The sequence below is a fragment of the Poecilia reticulata genome, chromosome 10 (assembly GCF_904066995.2).
Source record: "Poecilia reticulata chromosome 10, P_reticulata-male-v2, whole genome shotgun sequence".
NCBI classification, from domain to species: Eukaryota; Metazoa; Chordata; class Actinopteri; order Cyprinodontiformes; family Poeciliidae; genus Poecilia; species Poecilia reticulata.
In genome coordinates, this window is record NC_088839.1 from 21,963,364 (window position 1) to 21,987,453 (window position 24,090).

General features: G+C 35.0%; 3 protein-coding genes and 1 long non-coding RNA gene across 5 annotated transcripts in view; 1 reads left to right on the plus strand and 3 right to left on the minus strand.

Annotated features, from left to right (window-relative positions):
• Positions 1-10,567, plus strand: part of LOC145553179 (uncharacterized) — a 50,797-nt gene extending 40,230 nt beyond the window's left edge. The window contains exon 3 of the long non-coding RNA XR_014089445.1: positions 10,403-10,567. This is a non-coding gene — a long non-coding RNA (uncharacterized LOC145553179). The remainder of the gene's footprint in view (positions 1-10,402) is intronic.
• On the minus strand, positions 2,385-8,514 carry LOC145553234 (uncharacterized). The gene is made up of 3 exons (XM_081612015.1): positions 8,158-8,514; positions 7,585-7,681; positions 2,385-2,796 (listed from the first exon to the last, which is right to left on the minus strand). Exons 1-3 carry the CDS (start codon positions 8,512-8,514, stop codon positions 2,429-2,431), a joined length of 822 nt encoding a protein of 273 aa, XP_081468141.1. The 3' UTR covers positions 2,385-2,428.
• Positions 10,568-13,804: 3,237 nt separating the features above from the next.
• On the minus strand, positions 13,805-16,595 carry LOC103471488 (uncharacterized). Of its 2 annotated transcripts, XM_008420514.2 has the most exons (6): positions 16,335-16,595; positions 15,905-16,231; positions 14,557-14,913; positions 14,338-14,463; positions 14,197-14,228; positions 13,805-14,099 (listed from the first exon to the last, which is right to left on the minus strand). In XM_008420514.2, the coding sequence occupies exons 1-6, from the start codon at positions 16,450-16,452 to the stop codon at positions 13,965-13,967; spliced, it is 1,095 nt and encodes a 364-aa protein (XP_008418736.2). In that variant the 5' UTR covers positions 16,453-16,595; the 3' UTR covers positions 13,805-13,964. The 2 variants fall into 2 exon arrangements, with proteins under 2 accessions (XP_008418736.2, XP_081468074.1); XM_081611948.1 differs by having other exon boundaries at positions 13,805-14,228.
• Positions 16,596-20,227: 3,632 nt separating this feature from the next.
• LOC145553244 (uncharacterized) lies at positions 20,228-22,179 on the minus strand. The gene is made up of 3 exons (XM_081612035.1): positions 22,170-22,179; positions 21,305-21,631; positions 20,228-20,940 (listed from the first exon to the last, which is right to left on the minus strand). The coding sequence occupies exons 1-3, from the start codon at positions 22,177-22,179 to the stop codon at positions 20,564-20,566; spliced, it is 714 nt and encodes a 237-aa protein (XP_081468161.1). The 3' UTR covers positions 20,228-20,563.
• Positions 22,180-24,090: the final 1,911 nt, after the last annotated feature.

Below are 24,090 nucleotides of genomic sequence, written 5' to 3' on the forward strand. Positions count from 1 at the left end.
TTGCTGCACTTCATTTCTTTATGTTTAGATGTGCCGAAAACAAATTTTCAAAAATGCCAATGTTCATGGTTGGAAAAGAAGCCATATTGCAGCAGATTTAAAGCTATTGAAATGGACACTAACAAAGGATTCAGCTTAAACCTGGTGAAGGTACTGTGTTGGTAGGACATTGACATTTAGTAAATTTTAGAACAAAATTTGTATTTTACTCCACAAATCTGTGTTTTCAGACATCATTCTGTTTTGTATATTTGTTTTAGATCTGTGACTTTCTTGTGGTTTCTGGAACTGTGTAGAAAAGTAGAAAGCTGAGGTGTTTCTGGAGACTTGTGTATTTACAAAAGTCTATTGTTGTTTGACTAGTTTGATTGCTCTAAAGACTGAACTGAATATCGTAGTTATGAAAGTAATATAGGATAACGAGGGACAAGTGAACTTAACAGAGAGCTGTAAAAATAAAAATAAAAATAGGACAGTGGGATGATAGAAAGGAGAAGGCCAGAGGGCGGGTGGAGACGAGAAGGAAGTGCAGAGCCTGCAGAGACTGCGGTTGAAGCAAAGGCTTGATGATTATGCAGCTTAAGTGAGTGGTGATGTGGTCAGTATCAGGAAGCTGGTGAAATGATGACAAACATGAATGGTCATACTTCTTAATGAGTGTACAAAACAATTTGTAACAAATCTGTTTCTATTTTTGGCAGGCTGTCATTAAATAATTATGTAGGGAAATATGTAGAATCAAAAAAGTATTTCAGGCATAATGATCTTGTTAATATCCTGTTAGTTCAATGGTTCATCTGAAAACTGTGTACACGAATAATAGGAATAACAAAGTTTATTTTACTATCAGAATTGATTTCTACAGTGTGATGTCTTTCAGCCATTTCCATATTGGATTTCCTTTGTATTGTTTTATTGCATAAAACAATACAATGATAAGTCACAATACAATTGTGACTTATCATTGTGACACAAGAGATATGTCACAATGTAAGAAACGCACAACCTTATCAGATTTTCACTTACATTTACTAGAATTTTTAACTTCTGTGTTTTATAAAACAATGACAGAAACAGAGTAAGTGCTAAAACAACCAAAAATATGCTGTATGCTATGACTAGTATGATAAAATATATGAAAAAAAATTGTAGAAATTTTGACAAAGAAAAATCACTTTTGGAAAAGAATGACTTTGCCCATTGTTTCAGAACGGTGACAATATCACTGCATATTCACTGCTTCTTTTTAACATTGTCCATATTATAAAAAAAATACAAAATTAAGTAACATTTTTCATGAAAATTATCATTTGCTTACTTTTGGTGCATATTTATGTAAACACAAAAAAAGCAGACAGAAAATGTAAGAGAGACTTGGAACAAGTGTCCTTTTGTAGCCATTGTATTTTCTGTATTTGGCCTTATAATACAATATATCTATAAACACTTACATTGTTGAACAATATTAGGTCAGATAAAGTGAGTAACAGCACTCACCAGGAAAAATTGCATTTTTTTCACTTACCTGGGTGACATGTCTTTCTGCTGGCTAACTATTCTACCAACAAAAGTTTGTATTATCAATTAAGGTTTTGTCATTATACAGAAAATCAACCCACAAAAATGAAATCTGAGGGCTGATTTCTGAGGTTTGGAGTTCCCATAATTTCTTTAGATGTTAGTTGTCTATGCCCTTAATCCATAAAGCTGTTCATGTGACAAAAAGTGGAACAAATTGTTTTCAGCTCATGATCATGAGGTAAAAATGCACAAACAGGAAACAAACTTATTGAATTAAAATCATACATCAAATTTCATCAACAATGTTATGAGACGTAGCTCCAAACAACCGTGAACCAGATAAATCAGTGAAAATGTATGTTGAACATCTTCGCTGGCATTTTGTTTGTTTCAGCACCGTCAGTTTTTATTGTGAACATTGCAGTAGAATAGATCCATTTATCTTCACGTTTCTGGAAGAAAAATAAAAAAACATTAAGACTCACTTATGGCAGAAAATATGCATCAAAGTATTTGATAACTGTGTTATCTATACTTACCAGACTCCTGCTTTGAGAGTGATTTTTATTCAGGTTAGTAGCTAGATAGTAAAATAAAAATGTTAAGTGGAGATCAAAAACTTTCTTATTTAAAAAGCATTGAATACGTTTTTGGTATTACCTTGAAAATGGTCACATTTGTTTGTGCTGATGAAGTATATGAGAAGGGTTATAACTATCAGACTCATGGCTAACACAAAGGACAGTGGGAAAATGACTGCAATGGCCTCCTGTGACCACAGACTTGATTCTGTAATGTTATTGAGACAACAAAAAAGTCACATCAACATTAAAGATAACATTTTAACCTGGATTTGCTGAGAGTTGACTTGGGGTCTAATTTGACATATTTTAATTTCATAATAATATCAAATTATACCTTTATTCAGGCTGGTTCCATTTCCAAATAGTATCTCTCCACATGCGGCCACAGCACAGTAATAAGTGCCAGCGTCAGATGATTGTACATTCTTAGAGAAATTATAACTACATTTCTTCTGATTGTTTGACGTCTTTTCACAGTTTTCAGGTATTTTTCCCTCAGCGATGATGAAATCTGGATAGGATTTGTCTGTTATGGCTCTGAACCAGAACATACTGGGTTCTGCTGAGCAGGTTGTGTTTCTAGAGTCGGCGAGAACCGAACACTGCAGAGTCTCTGAGTCTGTGTCACTGGTGGGATCAGAAACTGTTGGCCCCTGAACAACAGTGAAGCTCGAAATCCTCTGAGCGTTTTCTGTGAAGAAATAAAAGAACAACACAACTGAAAAAAGAGCTTTGACATTTTGATTTAACTAAAAGTATCAAATATATAAATTGTCTTTGTTTTGATGTTTTAATAAAAACAGAGCAAATTTTTTAACACTCTTAACATATAGTCATATCTAAAGCGATGCCCAAAGGAAATACTCCTTGCAAATGTATTTTAAAATACATTTGCAAGGAGTCCAATGAACCTAATTTCAATACTGAAATATTACTGTGTCCATAAGTTATTGGTTGTATCAAACTGAAAGAGCTGTTGCAAACACCCAAATATTTAGAAATAAAAATGATTAAGATTAATAGGGGTGGCCAAACCTTTTCATATGACTGTAAAAATGTATTTTAAAATATATTTTTAAAATATGTTTGCAAGGAATATATAAAATTTAAATATATTTAAATTTCATTTTTGAAAATTTGGCATCTCTTACTCAAAAGACAAATATTTCATGTTTCATTTACATTTTATTTTGAAAACTGACGTGGAAAAATATTTTTGCCCTTATTAATAAGTAATGGGACTATTAATCTTTATTGACATTGCATTTATGAAATGCTCACCACATTTTGCCTGTTTCCACTAGTATTTTCATGATTTATTTCTGGAGATGAGCTCCACATCTTTGAGGCTGAAAGCTTCCAGGCCATCACCCTAATCTTTAGCTCCCTCCATACATTTTCTGCTCAATTCGGGTCAAGATTATTTGCAGTTCCACTCTAAAATGTTAAAATTAATTCTAAAGGCAGAGTAAAATATTACTTTAACTCGTTTACCACCCCTCGTATGAACAACATTAGCCTTAACTACATGGAATTTTGTTTGTTTTTTGGAAACAATTTTATTTTATAAAGTCTTTCTTGTCACACTTTTGGTTACGTTAGTTGAAAATAATTAAAGACAGAAAAATTCATTCTGTAAAAAAAAAATCTAAATTCAACTGAAACTTTAGTTCAGAAGGTATTTGAACAGTATTACGGATTGATAATATTTTAACACTCTTCCAAGCAAGAATGTGTTCCACTATGTTATCTGACAAATCTGAAGGAAGAATTGAAAAATAATCTTTCCAGAGACATTTCAGACATCTTATTTCCAAAGAGCCATCACTGTGTTTAACCAAATGCCAGTTTTTGGTATGAAAAAACACCAAGAATATTTACCTTTTAATGCCAAATAGGTCCCAGTCCAAGTAGATTCAGTCCAGTCCATATAAGCACAATGGTACATTCCCTCATCTTGTTCTAATGTTGATGAAATTATTAATTCACTCATGTTCTCAAAATATGTTATTTGGAATCTTGATTTTGAGAATCCCGGACCGTAGGTGGGCATTGTACTTGTACTCTTACGCAGCATTGCAATTAATATCAGAGTATTTCCTGCACTTTGTTTGTACCAGTGAATCCATGTCACAGTTTCAAACTTCTCAGTCAATACGCATGTCAAAGTCACCGGTTCCCCACGATTGACTGTGACCACAGGAACTGAAGTATCTGCAGTAGATAAAAGAAACGTTAAATGATAAAGATCAGTTAAAAAAACTGTTTTACAGATAAAGGTTTTTAAAAAATTATACATTGTTCTGCTTTTAAATGTACTTACATCCTTGATGAAGAAGAAACAATACAACCCAGAGCAGAGTCATGTTGCTACTGTCATCATAAAGACACTTAATGCTTTAGAAACTGAGGGAGGTGTGGTGTTCAGACTGTGAAATGCATCTGATTGGCTACGAAAGAATATACACTCAAGGGGGTTTGCTGCCACAACGAGGCCTACTTTCAGTGTATTTTCCTGCAAATAATTTCACATATCTGACTAGTGCTAATCTTTTTCTTCTTTGCCTTAATATTGTCTAATAAGCCAAAATGCCTCATCAAATGTCTCATCAAACTGAGCTTCATAACCTTCACCATTATAATCATGTTTGTTATAATACGTCTTTAGAACAAATCTATAAATATAAAACTGCATCTTCTCGTGTCTTCCTGGCCGCAGCCAGTCACTGCATGTTGGCATTTTGGATCATTTTGTTCGGTTTGTGTAGTCAGTCACACTTAAACCAGTAACAATTCTCCCTGGTGGTGTTTTGAGCTATTTACAGATACCAAAAGTGTGGATTCTAAGCTTTCGCATGATGTCAAACATTTAAAAACCTTAAAAAAACAAGGCCATTTGGACCTGTCCAGGGTGTACCCCGCCTCTCGCCCGAAACGTTCGCTGGAGATAGACACCAGCACTAACCCCGATAAGAACAACGATGTGCAGAAAATAAATGGATGGATGGATGTAAACAAGATGAGAGAGAAAATAGCCCTCAAAGTTTCACTAAGTTTCAGCTACTCGGGTTGTTGACAAAGATTTGTCATTTATATTCCTCTGCAATGCACCTCCAGTTTTGACTATCAACAGGTAGCTATAACTGGGAAAGTGTGCAGACTTTTGTCTGGCTTATTCAGTTATATAAATTGTATTTATTCACTGATTTAATAAGTATGATGTGAGATGCTGTGGTGGCACACAGGTAAAGCACAACACACATATGGCCGTCCCGGCCTGGTGACCTTTGCGACTTGTCTTCTCCCTGCTTCATTAGCAACATTGCTGTCTAACCACTCTCAAATAAAGGTAGCTTGAGCTACCCTAAATAAAACAAACAAATGAATAAATAAATATACATGAGCATTTGGAAAAGGAAAAGGACCTGGGCTTGGATTTCTTTTTCCAACAGCCTTTCACGGGCTTGGTTGAGGGTGATGCAGTGGCTCTACAAATGAGCTATCAGTTAATTTGAGACAGCACCAGCCAGTGGCACAGGACGTATAGGCAAATGCTAAGGCGCCAGTCATCTAGACAAGACCATGAAAGGGGCAAGGACAAAATTTTTACTTTTACTATTTAAAAAAAAATTATAGGTAATAATTTCCTAATATGAAAGATTCTGCACTTATTTGGCTGAAAACCAAATTATTACTACATTTAAATCTGCTGTATGTAATTTTTATAATATGTTTTTTTTACATATTTGTTACAACTATCACAGTCATGACAGCATAAAATGAAACGGATACTCTGTGAAAAAAGCATTGCCATAGTCATTGGAAGAAATGCACCACTTCCCACCAAAAACAACCTATCAGAGGCAGGAGGAGTGTCTTCGTGCTGTCAACCATCCATTTTCTTTACACCCTTGTCCCTCAGTGGGACCGGGAGGGTTGCTGGTGCCCATCTCCAGCTAACGTTCCGGGCGAAATGCGGGGTTCACCCTGGACAGGTCGCCAACCTCTGTCAACCAACCTCTGTTAAATTTTCTAATGGCAGAGAAACTGTTTTTCTGTTACAGGAGTCATCAGCAAGCACACAGGCTTGATTGACAGCTCTAAGACCTGCCTCAAGGCTGTGATTTGTTATTTCTAGATAGCTCTGGATACACTGGGAGAAGTCAAAGGAACTTTATTTTTTTGATCTCTTATTTACTCCATGTCACAAGAACTCATCGGATGCATCAGAAATAGCAGCTGCACCAATAGATCCTGGCCATATCCTGTAGGTGATGAAATCAGAGTATGTTCAATATTTCACATGTATTTCTAATTTGTGTTTTGGTGATCATCATTTCAAAATAACAAAAAAAAGAAGAGGCGATATTTGGTGTGGAGTTGGGGGTGTCAAATAAAGTCTTGTCCAGTGCAGCAGTGGCTAGGTCCGGCCCTGCTTTCAAACTTTCAGCTCATTATAACAAAAGTGTGAAAATCACCAACAAAAGCTGGTACTGTTGGTGAATCAGCTGCTAGTTTTCCCACCTCCCTGAAGCGGCTCATTTACTTTGTAAACAAGCTGAATTCAAACACAAAGTGTACCATCTTAAAACCTCTGAAGTTCCTATTTAAGGCTTGGAGGGTTCTCTTCATGACTAATATATTTAGAAAATTCACAATATTCTCAGAAATTGATGATATTGTAGGGGGTATTTTCTCTGTTCCTGCTGTAGCACCTTGTTTCTCAAAACTATCCATCCTGTTGATGCCATTTTCTACCTAAACGAGTCTATCCACAAAATTCTTACCAGTCACACCATAGATTTATATCCAGAGGAGGGAAAAGAATTTACCAGGGAGGTTGTGAAAGAAAAAAAAAAAACAGTGGACGGCCAGATGCTGAGATCAAAATTATTCTATTTTGTGTGTAATTTTCTGAGTGACACACAACTGTTTGTAGAAGCAATCTAGATTTTTAGGTGGTGAGATTCATATACTTGTCGAAGGATCCAGAAGACGAGGCAAGGTCATTTTAATTGTATTGCACAATTTCAGCAATAAGGTAATTCAAAGTGCTTTGTGTGAGTAGAAGGAGAATAAAACAAGAAGCAAGCAAAAACTATTACAATGCTGTAGCAAAAGGACAGACTGAAAAATGGATTACACTTTATGATTTTCCAACTTTTATTCAATAGCAACAAGTGGGACTTTAGCTTTGATTTAAAGGAAGGAGTTTTGCAGTTTTCCATAAGTGTGCAGATATTTATAGTGCAAAGATTTATTACATAAAACTGTTGCCAAACCTCATAAAAAAAGAAATGTGGTACTTTTGTAACCAGGGCAGTTGGAGTTTCTTTGTTTTTAAGTTGTTAAAAGAAGATGATGAATTAGTAAATTATGATATCTCTCAATTTATTATTTCTCAAATCTTGCTGAGAATAGATCTGTTTTTATTGAATATGGACATTTGCAAATTCAGATTTGACCTGCGAATACACACTTTCTTCAGTTTTCAATTGTCTTTTTATCGTTCCTCTTGAAGTTTTTCCATCATCGAAATGTAAGGCAGCGTAGTTCATATCTTGTTCATCTTTAGTCTGAGTGGAAAGAATAAAATACATTAAATTAAGAGTCACAGTCAGCACTAATGTAAAGCATTTTATACAAAAATAAGTAATTTTACAATATGCACTTACAAAATTATCTGGTTGATTCTCATCATGTTTTGCTGTTGAAATAAAAGTCAACAAAAATGTATCATCAAAAGGTACCTTTTAATTTAGTTTTATTTCAAAGCATTTCAGTTATATTTGTTTTTGTTTTTTAACAATGTATGTTGTGGCAAGAATAGTAACTCGGCAAATAAAGCTTACCTTTAAACTTTCTACATAGTGATCTTTGAAATCGGTGACAGATAAAAACAATATTTATAGTCAAGGAAATGGCCAAGCAGATTATTACGATCATCAGCACATTAACTTTAGAACTTGGTGATTGATCTGGAAAGCAAGTGGGGAAGAAAGATTTGACTGTTTTTAAAGAAGTAACATTTACGTAGTTTACAGCATCATACTTCATGTACAAAGATTATACCTGCTGTTGGTTTAGTTTCTTTTCCAAATAATATCTCTCCACATGTTGCCACAGCACAGTACAATGTATCAGAAGAGTTTAAGTTCTTAGAAAAGCTGTAACTACAGTTTTTCTGAGTATTTGATGTCAATGTGTCCTCACAATTATGAAGTCTTTTGTCATTAGTGTACATGATATTTGGATAGGACTGTTCTGATCCGGTCCTGAACCAGAACACACTTGGTTCTCCTGAACAGGCTTTGTCCTCGGACTCAGAGATGACTGAACACTGCAGCGTCTCTGAGTCTGCTGCACGGGCCGGATCAGAAACTGGGTTCTGGAGAACAGTGTAGCTCATTGTCCTTTGAGATTTTCCTACAAAGAAATTAAAGAACACAGATTGAACTCTAAACAAAAAAATAATAAAGGGAACAAATACAAAGAAAAAAGTAACATTTTACTTTAATCGCTTTTCATGAATTTGTCAAATTAGTATAACTATTGGTAGAACATAAATGTAGTTGATTATTCAAGAACACAGCTCAAACCTTTCTACGGCATCATGGACAAAGATTTAAGAATAAAGTAAAATTTTTCTACAACTGTATAATTTTCTTAATTTTCCTTTTATATTCTTTAGTTTGTTCTACAAGGTTTTTGTTTCAACTTTTTGTATCTTTACAACTCCCATACTCGCACCTTTTCTGTGTTTTTCCTTTTCAAAGTTTTAGTCGCATGGTTTTACTGCATAATATGTCCATGTGATATTTTTGGAAAATGTTACTTTTCACTCATTCACGCAGTTTTTATTGAATCAGGATGGTTTAAAGGCACTTAAAACTGTCCTGTAAAACAAATTTTGCTTACAACAAATAGATTTGTGTTGTTGCTGTTTATTTTAAATATGATATATTAGATCCAGCAATTAATTAAATTTTCGTGTATAATTTTTGTGCATTTAAGATATTCTGAAATATATATTTGTTAGGTAATCACTGTGTGGATAGGTTAACATATTTTGAAATTTCATTTTGAACGCAATTCGGAGTTTGTTACTAAAAAGAAAAATGTATAAGAATCATTACTCATTTAATACTGAAACTCAAACTGAATTGGTTATATAGATAAAGTAGTAAAGAGGACTCTTGGCACCATTTCACTTTGTGCCCAGTGTGTCTATGAGTTGCTGGGTATATGAAACTTGCATTTATTACAAAACAAATAATTGATTAGATCACATGATTACCTTTTATTGACAAGTACATTCCACTCCAAATAGATTCAGTCCAGTCCATTCGAGCACAGTGATACATTCCTTCATCGTCTAGAACTGTGTTCATAATCGTTAGATTGCTGAGTTTGTCATCAATTGTTGCTTTCATTCGTGAAACAGGTGCATTTGGATCATATTTTGGGTCTATGCTTTTCTGTTGCATCACAATAAATTTCAGAGTATCTCCTGCACTCTGTTTGTACCAATGAAACCATGTGCTCTGAAGTCTCTCCGACAAAGCACAAGATAAAGTCACAGGTTCACCAAGTTGAACCGTGACCACTGGGACCAAAGAATCTGTATCATTAAAAATACATAAAAACAGTAAGGAACAACATAAAAATATTTAATGGATAGAAGAAATTGCATATCATTCAGTTAATTAATTGATTAAAAATGCCACTTACGCCCTTGGTGAAGAAGAAACAGTGAAGCCCATAACAGAAACATGCTGACACTGCCTTCATTGAGACCCTTCATTCTTAAATAACAGTGGGAGGTGTGGAGATCCACAGTCAAATGCATCTGATTGGCTGTGACACCATACACAATCAAAGTGCACTTCCTGCCACAGTAAAGCAATGTTCTTTGAAAAACCCACTACAATTACACTTAGTGGTGTTACCAAAAGTTTCCAAAGTGCCCTCCTGGATAGTGAAACTCCAAGCAATTACCCAATGATCTTTAATAAATGCAACACACAAATACCAAAAGATCAGGCTGTTTTAAAAAAATAAATTATTTCAGAAAGGCAAATATATATATATATATATATATATATATATATATATATATATATATATATATAAAGTAAAATATTTGATGCCTTTGCTTTTTGTAAACTTGATGATTCTGTCTTACCGATGATGAAACCCCAAGTTCTGTGTCAGATCTTTTTGACACAAGAATGAAATGTATCTGAAAAGTATTTTAATTTCTATGCACTTAGCACATTGTTATGTTTATTACACAGAGTAACATAGCAGAAGCTTCGCTGCAGACTGCAGCTCAAAGAAGGAGCTTTGTGGAAACGGGCGGAGGTTTCTTAGACCAAACGTTTAGTCAACTCTGAATGTGGCTTCTATGCGAGAATCAAAGATTCCTCAAAGATGCATGAAAGAACCAAAGCAAGATTTCAGGTATGTTTTCACATTATAACATATAACATGATATAAAGGAGCTATATGTCTCTGCTTATTTCCAAGTCCAAATAAGAACTTCAGGTTCAAAATCACAACAACAACAAAAAAACACATACCTTGAGCGGTTTGTCTTCATGGATATGCTACAGAGAGATCTTGATGAAGGACAGGTGAAATAAACCTACCATAAGACCTGTTAAACAATCTTGCTTTCCATCTGGTAAACCAGATGTGATGTATCATCTACGTCACAGGTAATTTTTGTGGTTTTTGTCTTTTATTTAATTAACATCTGGTAAATTTAAAACCTCTTTGGGAGCTCTAAAACTAATTTGCCAAAACAAAAATAATGAGCGATGTGTTAACAGCATGTCACTTTTTATTCTAACAATTTCAGATGACATAATTTCGAAAATGTAAATTTAAATACAATTAATCATTTAAGCAGGCTACAACAATAGTCATAGCAGTAACAGTTGAGTGAAGAAATGTAAATCTAACTAAACAATGTTTACTGTGCTTCTTCTATTCCTAGGTTTGGTGGAACAGACTGTGGTTTCCCAGTCTCCCAGGAGCAATTGGGACAGTTTGTGACTGAGACTAACAACATTCAATGTGGAGATGAAAACCTTCAAACACAGTTTGAGGACCTCCAGAGACGGTGTGGCCTGGCACATCCACAGAATTGGGAATCATGTGTCGAAAACTATATCAAACTGAAAAACATGGCGGACTTATAAATAAACAAGAATCCAAATTTGAAGGTCTCACACAAACACAACCCAACAGTGTCATAACTGAACAGGTTTGACAAGTTAAATAGTCAGCATTTTTTTGTTGTTGTTATGCATTCGACCTTAATAAAGCCCAAACCCTGGGGAGTTTTGAATCCCAAAGTCCATGTCTTCTTTAAACTGATGATATGTCTTGGACATTGGTATTTTGATAGTGTTGGAGCAGGTGCTACTGACAGGAAAACGAGAAGTGGCCTGAAAAATCAGTTTTGGTGGTGGCAGAATTGAAGATGGAGGTAGTGTGTTTAAGCCGGTGGCAAACATCAGGATGTCCTAGATGTCATGTTTGCATGATCTTGGACAAATTTTATGTTTCTGCCACATTGACAACAAAAGTCTGCAGAATGTATGGTGGCAGTTCCACAAAATGGACAGTACATCTGAAAGAAAATTAGTTTTTTAACTCTCCAAGGGTAGAGTTGGAGAGTTAAAAAACTCTCCACTTTTAATAAATACATTAAAAGTGAAGACACTGCCTACTAAAACGCTGAAAAGAGTCATTCTCAAAAAAGATATTTAATTATATGACTGTGTAATTTATATATTTTTTCTTGCGGTATGATTAGCATAATTGCTTTGCTAATTCGGGCAAGCATCTACGAGACCAAGCCCAGAATGCTATGCCTGACACAAAGTCTCTATTACGCTACCCATCAACTATTCTGTTATTCTATAATATTATAAAAGACGGCGTATTTGAAAAGAAATATAGTAATACGCACCTTTACTTTCTTTCAAATTTCTTTCTCTGAATCTTGCGTCTGGTCCCATAGAAATGAATACTATTTTCTTCGACTCCCCCTAGTGGTCTGGAGCACTTCCGTTTTCAACACTTTTTTGTTTTTGTTTGCTGCTTTTCATTTGTGGGTGTATTCTTTTTTGTTTGCGTCCTTTTTCTGTTTGCTGCATTTTATTTGCTTTTTGTTTGCGTCTCTCTTTTTTTGTTTGCTGCATTTCATTTGTGCGCGTCTTTTTTTTTGTTCGCATTTTTTCTCTGTTGCTGCGCATTTGAACCTGTCGGCCACCGTATCTGCCCACAAAAAAGTCCAAACATCTGTTGTGCAAATGTTTCATCCATCATCATTTGTTGAACTGATAAATATCGGCAGGGAAATGATGCACATTGCCCAACCTCACTGGAAAACCATGATGGTTTGTCCGAACATTTTACAAATGAGGAGCCACGTAATGAGTTTTAAATGGTAGTATAGGTGAAGGGTTGGTGGTTTGAATTTATCAAAATTATTGCATTTTTATTTTGGTCAGGTTAAATAGAAACTACGCTCTTAATGTAATTGCTTTGGGTTAAATTTCAAATGTAAATATTCATATTTTTACTAATGCACCAATTTACAGTTGGTTTCTATTATTTGCAGCATTAGTTCTTAAAAGAATGTCTTCCATATACACGTAACGTTGTGACTGTGTGATATCCTTAGCTGAATCGAATATCAATCAAATTGAATCGTAAATTGAATTGGGCTCTTATGAATCGAACAGAGTTCAGACCTCCATATCAATACCCCTCACTGTTAAACAGCTTCAAGGTGGTGAAACACATCCACGTAGCCTCTCATAATGCTACATAATGCATCAATGAGGAACGATGCAACAAGATCGGACTGATTTTTTTCTTCTGGTTCTGTTTAGGATCCTTCTCGGTGTGTGTATAAAAGGTGCACTCAAGTCCAGACCTTGATTGCTGTAGTCCTTTCAGATGCATCCCTTTCTCTGACACACCTGAATCCAATGAATGGCTCGTTATCAGGCCTGTTCAGAGCTACATGACTGCTGGTGAGGGAATTCAGCCATTTGATTCCGGTCTGTTGGAGTAAGGATGCATCTAAAGTTGCAGGACGGTAACTCTTCAGGACTGAACTTAAACACGTCTGGTGTATGCTAATGTTGACTTCATCCACAGTGTGCGCACAAGTATATTTTTACATATCACATCTTGACAGTCTTGTTTTTTGTTATAAAATGATTTGTTTTTCTGCCTTATTTCATATTTGTTCATGTTTGCCTTTATGGTATAAGGCATTTTGAGCTGCGTTGTTGCTGAGATGTGCTATATACAAATAAATGTAACACCTGCAGAACAGCATATATAAATAAGGTGTGTAGAGGGGTTTTCTTCTCGCTCTAAGGAGAATTTTTTTTAAATATTTTTAATAACCATTTTCTAAATCCACATTTAAAACCATTTGAAATTAACCATCAAACTAGCTGGTTGTCATTGAGGCTTTAACTGTGCTTAAAGAGGTAAAAAGAAAAAAACACCCTGAAACGTCAAAAGAGCAACAACTTTATATTTGAGTAGACTGACAAGTGGCCCTTAAAATAAATTTTAAAAGGGCAGTTTATTGACAAGTTCCAATTACATTACAATAATGTTTTAAATTTTGTATATTCTTTTAAAAAATTTAATTTGAGCAGAAACAGATATATTTACATAAAGTATGAGAAACTTTATTCCACATCAGGGCAGTTTGAGCTTGTTTCAAACATTAAATAAGACATTACAGGACCACAATTATGATAGTCTTAATTACTCACAGAGAATTAATTTGAATCTACATTTGCTCATATAAACACAGTGCTACTTCATAATTGCATCATATTTAACTCCTGAATACACGCTGTCTTCAGTTTTCAGCTGTCTTGTATTTCCTCTTGATGTTTTCCTTTCGTTGAAATGTAAGGCAGCGTAATTCAGGTCCTGTCCGTTTACCGTCTGAGCGGAAAGAAAATATTATATTAAGTTTTTGTTTCATGTGACATTCATGTATTTTTTTAAGAGTTTTAAACACAATTGTATATAGGTCACTTACAATATTATCCAGTTGATTTTCCTTGTGTTTTGCTGTTGAAAAACAGTTCTCAATGGTTTGCTCACAAGTTTTATTTTATAGTAGATTATTTAGGTCTTTATTTGTTGTTTCAAATACAGTAAGACAAAAAATACAACTTACCTTTAAAGTTTCCACACCATGATCTTCGAGTTTGGTGGCAGATAAAACCAATATTTATAGTTACAGAGATTGCTAAGCAGATTATTATGATCATCAGCACATTGACTTTAGGACTTGCTGACTGATCTGAAAAGCAAGGTGGAAAAGAAATACATCATTGTCTTCCAAGAAGTAACAATATTTGCATAACGTAAAGTATTTGAAGTACAAAACTCATACCTGCTGTTTTAATTCCATTTCCAAATAATATCTCTCCACATGTTGCCACAGCGCAGTAAAATGTTCCCGTGTCAGAAGAGCTGAAGTTCTTAGAAAAGCTGTAACTACATTTCTTTTGAGTGTTCGATGTCGTTGTGTTCTCACAGTCACGAAGTCCTTTGTCAGTAGAATGGATGATTTCTGGATAGGACTGTTCTGATCCGGTCCTGAACCAGAACACACTTGGTTCTCCTGAACAGGCTTTGTCCTCAGACTGAGAGATGACTGAACACTGCAGCGTCTCTGAGTCTGCTGGACGGGCCAGATCAGAAACTGGGTTCTGGAGAACAGTGTAGCTTGAAGTCCTCCTGGAGTTTGCTATGAAGAAATGAAAATATATATTACACTGTAAGCAAGAGTTGTACTATTTTTATTTAAAATAAAAATCATTTGATTCTTAATGTCAAAAAGAAGAAGTCAACTATCAGTTTAACCTGAAAAACATTTTATTAATGTTTATTTAGATACTTTCAGGCTTTATTATTGATACTTATGTTCATTTTGCTGATCTACATAAACGTAGTTCAACGTCTTTATTATTTTTTGGTAAAAAGAACATAAAGCAAGAAACAAGAAAAATCCCTTTATTTTTTGTTATTTATATATTCTAAATTACCACAAATAGTTTAAAGCAAACCAAATTCGGGTCACCTTTACTGAGGCTCATACAGTTTATCAGTTATATTTGCCTGCATTTTTTTGTGTTTGGATGTGGATTTTAGTGACAGAAGGCCATTTGGTTGAACAGTTTTTAATCTTGCTAGTTCACGTGACCACAAATTACATTTGTATCCAGTAATCCTGGTCAGTTGCTGTTTTCCATCTGTTATTGTGGACGTCTGTTCATTTCAAGAGCAATAATCTGTACTGTAAAGAAAATATTTGTTTGTGCAAGGTTTAATGTTAAAACATTTAAGCAATAAATATAATTCTTTCATTATTTAAGGGCGTGCCCTATTGGCTGACCATTACTTGATGCCTCAGCCAATGGTCAGAGACATCAGTGGAATATAGAAAAAGTATAAATCCATAGATACTCAAAGTATCAAGAGTACTTATTTTGGGGGCAGACTACAAAAAAGAGATTAATCTTAAATTTAAAAACAAGTGTCACATGGGCAATCGATCTCATTGCGTACTAAAAATAATTTATGACTGAAGCATACAAATTGTATTGATTAGAGAGGTGGATCAATGTCAAAGGTACTTATTCCTAGTTTAACTTAATTCTCCAGTCCAAGTGGAGCTGTGCATATTTAGAAAAAGAGACACATTCAAACAGAAAAAAAATATTAAATCAGTTCTTTACCTTTTACTGATAAATAAGTCCCGGTCCAAGTAGATACAGTCCAGTCCATGTGAGCACAGTGATACATTCCTTCATCTTGTAGAACTGTCTTCAGAATGGTTAGATTGCTGAATTGATCATCATTTGTTGCCGCTATTCTTGAGGTAGACACATTTCGTTCATAATTGGGCTTTATGCTTTTCTGCTGCAACACAATGAATTTCAGAGTATCTCCTGCACTCTGTTTGTACCAGTGAAGCCATGTGGTGCTTTGAAATTTATCCGAAAAAGCACAAGACAAAGTCACAGGATCACCAAGTTGAACCGTGACCACTGGGACCAAACAATCTGTATCATTTCATGAAAACAATATGGAAAACACAAGAAAATGTAATTGCCGTCAACAATTGCTCATCATTCAGTTACTTAACTGATTAAAAATGTTACTTACGCCCTTGGTGAAGAAGAAACAGTGAAGCCCATAACAGAAACATGCTGACACTGCCTTCATTGAGACCCTTGATTCTTAAATAACAGTGGGAGGTGTGGAGATCCACAGTCAAATGCATCTGATTGGGTATGACGGCATATACAATCAAAGTGCACTTCCTGCCACAGTAAAGCAATGTTCTTTGAAAAACCCACTACAATTACACTTAGTGGTGTTAAAAAAAAAGTTTCCAAAAGTGCCCTCCTGGGCAATTAAAATAAGAGCCAGGCAATTACACCAAACATCTGTTTAAACATTATATGGAAAAATTAAGAAATCTTAACTCACAGGTACTGTATCAGGTCTTTACTGGACTGAAAAATAAATGTTTTGAAAAGATGTTTTCAAACACTAGTGACTGTTATTTTAGGGGAGTGTATTCAAGCACATGCTTTCTGTTTATTTCCATTATTCATAAAATAATGGAAACGCAATCTAAATTTCAAATAGTGTCAACAGGGTTAGGATTAAATTATCACATCAGAAAAAGTGATATCCTTGTGGGATAAATTATAAGATGATACTACACTGGATATCTGATCTGCTTTATTTGACAATTATTTTTATCTGACAATAAAAAAATCCTTGAATGCAAAAACCTGCAACTTTTGTAACTGGTGGCTGGAAGAAGATGATTGCTGCATGGCCTGGATTGCTTCTTTAACACCTTTATATGTAGCATCTGATAACCCTGAATCACAACGTAAGAAGTACGTCAGTAGTATTTCTTTGTCCTTCTTTACAATTGTTTCTTCCAACTTTGTAATATGATCCTCAAACTCTCTAATCTGAGATTTATCATCTGTCTGATTGTGTGAACACAAACAAAACAATGATAGTATGATTCAAGAACCAAACGGAGGGGGGAAAAATACATACGCATATGCATGACATGTATGTAGATGGACTTGTGTGTGTCTGTGGAGAAATCAGAACATCCAAGCTGGTACCCAGTACCTGAGTGTTCACGTTTTGTACATTGTTAGAAAAAATTTGACCGACTGTTTGGAGGTTTGTTGTTCATTCCTGGCTCTCTTGGTGCAGAAGCATTTCTCTTCATCAGAGTAGGAGTCCTCTAATGAAATATTCGCAGTCTGAACCATCATTAGATGGGAAAACAGAAAAATGTAAGGTATGCATTTAATTATACCTTACATTTTAATTATTCTTAATTTTTTAATTAGGAATCTCCCCCCACCTCCATTAGAGGGCAGAGAGGACCAACCTGACGGTGTTGCTAACGTTTGCTCAACAGCAGTGCAAGCTCTGCGCTGCGCCTGTTGCAGCTAAGCGGTCGTTAACTTATTAATCCATCTTGTACCTGAGTGTTCCTGTTTTGTACATTGTCAGGAAAATATGAGTATCAGCGATCTTGTCCACAGCTATTTTTATGCTGAGGGTGTGAGGATCTGCTGTTTTCCTCATCGACCGGTAGCATTTTGCTGTGACGCGCACAATGTTGGAGGCATTGCGTGGCTCAAACATCTTGATGTCTTCCAAAAAAGATGACATGAACTTGTTGGTTCCCCTATCCATTGTCATGGCTGATATTTTGTGAAAATCCGGCAGAAATGCTACACTAATCGACTCAGAAATACTCTGCAGGGAGTCAATCGAAGTGAAAGACGCCATGTTTACATAGAAACTAAGCCCTGCGAGGCTCTGTTTGTGAAACATGCAGCCACGTGGGATTTTCGAGGGCGTTTCTGGGCGGAGCTTGGTAAGGTCCATTATCTGCGTATCCTTGAAGTGTGTGGGGAGCTTGTGCCTTTTAATACAATGTCATTAAATGTCTATAGGTTCAGTCGTGCATGGATCTTATTTCTTCAGTTCTATGTGTCTGCTTTTAGTTTGTGTTGGTGTTTTGATTATTTTTCTTAATGTTTGTGGTCATACTCAGTTCATTCCCTGTTGTTCATTATTGTCATAATTGCCTTTCCGTTTTAGTTTATTCCTTTGTGGTAAGCCTTTAATTGTGTTTTGTGTCTTTCAGTGACATACAGTGAGGTTCATAACTGGTGAGGCACTGACTTCTCTGGACTTGGATATACTAAATCCAAAACAGAGGCTTTGTGTTTTGACCTTAATTGAAACATTTAGTTGTTTTAACATTTAATTATGAATCAGTAAATTGCATACTCTTCAACAATATTTAAGACAAGAGCAATACAATAATATTTAATATAAGGTCAAAGTGTATTTTTTTCTCTTTTTTTGGCTTAGCTCTGTTTGTTATGATTAAAATTGAAAATGGTGTATGATCCTACCTATATTTATATGAAGCCTGTGCGCTTCTACATCTCCATCACAAAAAATCCTCTTTGTTTGACTTCATATTTAAACATTTTAGTGAAGATCCAGGAGAGTCATCCAGGAACTGTTGTATTCCTGTTGTAAATTTTGTATTTCTCCAACTGTTTTTAGGTTGGGTTTTTTTATGCATACATGAAAGATACCTGTTGCCCATTGTGCCTATGGGGCTCAGCGCTGCCCCCTATCAGTGCAGCATGTCACTCTGAAATTCACCCCAGACTGTAACATTAACATGTAGAGCATATGTATAATCCGTAAATTTAGAGGTTTGTCAGGATTTTGGTGTTTTGGGTATTTTCATGCCTCTCTGGTGGAGATCCATCTATCCCAGAGAGTATCTGTGCTGGAGAGCGCTGGGCTACCTTCACAGCTGTTCCTTATCAGCTTAATTAGAGTGACACCTGCAGCTCTGATGTCTTTAACAAATTGCATCCTCTGAATCCTTACAAAATGCCAGGATCTCCAAGCTCACTTCTTGCTTACAGTTCTTCGAGCACACCAGACTGGATCCAATGTCCAATAAATTGGATCCAATAAATTGAGATTTATAATCTCTGTTTTTGCTCCATGTCCAGCTTTTTCTATAATCCTCCACTAAGTTCTCTTAGATAATTAGTTATAAAAACGTTGCTAATTTTTTCACTGCTAGCTTCTTGGTTTGGTTCCTTTACAAACTAAAACATGATGTTTAGAAAACTGTTTTAATTAACAAAAGAAAGACTGACTTCTTTTTAGCATCACCACTTAAAGAAATATTGCATAATGATTACAGTCATAGTTATTTGCATGAATAATCTAAAAATAAATTGAGGTTATAGGCTCTGGTTAAAAAATGTGTTAGCTTGCAACAAAGCATTTGTTGGTCTAAAATGTTAGGTCAAGAAATTAAAGCAAATTTGTTGGCAAAATTAATGCATTTAAAAGAGGTTGTATTTTTTAAATGTTTTTTATTCTAACATTTTATAAAATGTAATTAGTTGTGAATATAAATATATAATTTATAAGTGTTCTTTGTATGCCTACGCAAATTAACCCTTTTAATAATTTAGAATATTACTGAAAATATATAGCGATAGAGTGCTTATATAGAGACTGCCTCTATTTGTGTTAGTTATGATGCTTTCTGACATACAAATAATGAAAAACACTGAAGAATTTCAGATAAAACATATTTTTTATGCAGAGATATGGTTTTAATGAAAAGCATATTTAATACTTGCTTGTTAGAAGGGACTTTTAATCTAACATCAAGTTTCATTGGAAACCACATCCAAATTTATTGAACATGATTATATTTAAATACATTTTCTGACATTTGAAAACACTTTCTTCAGTCTTCAGCCTTCTGTCCGTCATCTCTTTGGAGAAATGCAAGGCATCATATGTCACATGATGTCCATCTTGTGTCTGAGTGGAAATATAAAATTTAAACCAAAATGTAAATTAGTCATTTATATTTTATATACATTATTATATTCATTTTGAATTCACAAACTACATAGGCAATTAGATGTGTTTACTCACCATATCATCTGGTTGATTCATGTCATTGTGTTGTGTTTTTGATGAGGAGTTTCTAAACACATGGTTCCAAAAGCAATTTGGATTCTGAAATTATTTTCATTTTTTTTCTCTTTTCAAATAAACTTCATATTTTTGATTAATACTTACCTCTAAAGTTTAGTATAATGTTTTTTAAGTTCGGCAACAAATTAAGACAATAATCACAATCACACAGATGGCCAAGCAGCTTCCTGTGATCACCAGCAGCAGCATAACTTCATAACACGATGAATGAGCTACAAAACAAAGAGATAAAGACACGTCATTGTCGCTTATAAACAACTGACATCAATAATATATGTTGTTCAGTAGCATTATGCATAACAATTCATACCTCTTTCGATTCTGGTTCCATTTCCAAGTAATATCTCTTTGCATGTGGCAACAGCACAGTAATAAGTCCCAACATCAGAGGAGCTGATGTTCTTAGAGAAGTTATATCTGCATTTGTTCTGGGTGTTTGATGTCTTCTCACAATTTTCAGGCATTTGTCCGTCGGTGTAGATGAGATCAAGAGAGTTCTTGTCTGATCCGGTTCTGAACCAGAACACACTGGGGTCTCCTGCACAAGTCTCTGTCTCAGTCTGAGAGAGGAGTGAACACTGCAGTGTCTCAGAGGTTTCTTTACCATGTAGATCCAACACAGCTGGCTCCTGAACAACACGATAGCTTGATGATGTTTCACTGTTTCCTAAATAAATAAATATATTGGTATTAAATCAGAAGAAGAAACAGGTGCAGTGTGTTATTCCTAATATCAAAAAAATATTGTCGAGTTTAAATTTTTTCTTTGTTCAAGCTTTTGCAAAAACCTTTTTACAGCTTTTGCATTTAACCTTTTTCCTTTCAAGATTATGGACGTAATATTTCTATTAAAGTGAGATCTTATGGGTGGAGAGGATGGAGATCTATACTAACAGATATATTCATGGCAAAGTATCCCAAAATTTGTTTGAAGTACAAATTATGTTTATTATTTATTAAAATTAGAGTAACTTTACAAAATAAAATTACTGTAATTTGATTTTGTGTATATGTTGAATTACACAAAATACCTGTTAATAATAAATAAGACCCATTCCAAGAAGAACCGAGCCAATCCATGAGACCACAGTGATACATTCCTTCATCTTCTTTGGCGGTCTTCCAAATCGTCAAGTTGGTCATTTTGTCGTGATATGTCATGTCGACATTTTCAGATGTAAATCCTGGTCCATGCGTGGGTTGTGTATTCATACGTGTCATTACAATTAATTTCAGAGTATCTCCTGCAGTTTGCTTGTACCAGTGAAGCCAACCGATGCTCTCCAGGTTATTTTTAAAAACGCATGTAAAAGTCACAGGTTGACCCAGTTGAACAGTGACAACAGGAGCCAAGGCATCTGTGTTTAAAGACAAAAGCAATGAGAAAAATTTAATACAAGAATAACCATTAGAAAAAAAAGCATATAACACCTGTATGGATGTAATTGAAGATATTAAATTTCACTTCATGCTGCTCTTAGATTATTCATGAAGAAGAAACTGTGTGGTCCATAAGGTTCATATTCACACTGTCTAGGTTGAGAGATTTGATACTTAATTCAAATGGAAATTTTTTGTAATTTATACTTTCAGAGGCATCTGAAAATCCTTCTTAATCAATATTTTTACCTTTTAATTAATCTCGTATGTGATTATGCATATGAATATGCAACCAGCAGATAAAGTGTATAATATAATTTCTTGAACACCCTGTTTATTTAATGCCAAGGTTGTAGATGATCAATGTGGAAAATACATTTATTTTCAGAATGAGAGCTACTGATGTTATCAAGAAAATCTTCAATTTTATAGTTTTGCTACTGGGTTTAAAAATAAATGACTTGTACTTATGTAGAGCTTAGCAAGTGCAGAGGATCCCAAAGCACCTCACATTACATCCACCCATTCGAGCGCTGATGGTAGTAAGCTACTGGATTATAGCCAGAGCTGCTCTTTGGCAGTCTGACAGAAGTGGCACTGCCATCCACCAGCATGACCAAGCCATCACCACCAGGCAAGACATAGCAGGGGCTCGAACTGGCAACCCGCCGGCTACCGGACAAACTCTTACCACTATTACTAGCATTGCCCCACAACACTCACTTGCAAATCTGGACTTCAAGAAATAGTCTTTCAGAAAGTACACCAATGCAAATGTATGTACAGTTGGCACGCAAGATACAATCATATTTAGAGAAAATTATACTTACTTCCTTGATGAAGAAAACATAGTGTCACCCAAAACAGAAGCATCTTGACACAAGTCATTACACTCTGTAATACTTAAAGACAGGAAGGAAAAGACGGGCATCAGGGGTAATTTACCATTAATGCCTCACCCTTTTTTTCATTAAAGTGTGCAAAGTCTGTGCCATACAGAGAGAACTGTGAACTTAAATTCAGAACACTAAGAGAAAAAAAGCAGTGACTCTGTGACCAAAGGGTTGGACTAACAAAGATTTCTGAGAATTAGCATAGACTTCAAACATCAGCTTTACCATTTGATGCTTGAGGAACCCGCCTTCCATAAATATGCCAAAAATTACCCGTATTAGATTCAATGTGTTTTTGTGCGACATTCATTTATTGTTTGTATTATTGTGTCCACTCAACAGTGACTTTAAAGTTTTAATTTTTAATATTTAGAACATTTTTAATACACTTAAAATACTCATACCAATACTAATTTTGTTTGCCTGTAAGAGTGCATCCAGAAGTATGTTCCTTTTTATCCAACATTTATATAACCATTACAACGGCCTGCTTGTTTCTATGTAGCAAGAAGCGTTTTGTGTTTTAGTGAATCTGGTTGCAGTCCTTTTTTGTTGTCGTTCTACTTGTGGCTAGGCAGCATAACTTTTAAAACTGGGAGGTGACGTGTTTATTTTCTGTAGATGGGTGCTGGTGGTTTGTAACCCATCCCCCCGTTTCCTCCCAATTCTTCTTTTCACCCCAAGTTGCTTTATTTTTTTTTTCTAAATGAAATATTAATTATGTTCTACTTGCTATTGTCTCTTTATTCCTTAACACTTGGGAAACTGATAACAGATAAGATCCTTTCACACAATATAAAGGATAGCATTACCAACTGGTTTAGAAAATGATAAAATGGACAAACTAAATTGTAGATGTTGCACAATATTAATGAATCACACACATGTATGCATGTGCACCTACACAAAAGCTATAATTACTAGAGGTGTCAATTAGCACTAGAGCTTTAACCTGGTATGTTTTATCTTGTCTTTTTGAAGTTACAATATTGTACATTATGAAAGAGAAGGGATTTTAGAGGTGACACAACCACAACTAAGACTAAGATTAAGGTGTGTCAAAAATGGCGGAGGTGACAGGGGTTGCGGGGGTGGAGGGTTGGGAATAGTGCACTTGGATCCTTAAGTATTTGGACAGAGACAACATTTTCCAAACTTTGGTTCTGTACATCACCACAATTAATTCTGAACAAAACAATTTAGATGCCGTTGAACTGTAGACTGTCACTGCACTTCAAATACTCTGTTCAGTAGGTTGAACTATAAGATTGCATAAAAATGTGAGGGACTGAAGCATTTTTAAACACAATCCCCTCATTTCAGGGGCTCAAAAGAAATTACACAAATTAAGCAATTGTGAATAAAATGTTCATTTCTAATACTTGGTTGTCCAGTTGTACAATTCAGGGAGGAGATAGGGTCTATGTCCAAGTGATAAACATATTTTGACACAAAATGTGTGAACTACGGTGGCCCAGACAGTTCGATAAGACACCATAGTGAATCAGAAAGCAGAAGATTTAGTAAAGAAGCAGACAAAGTAG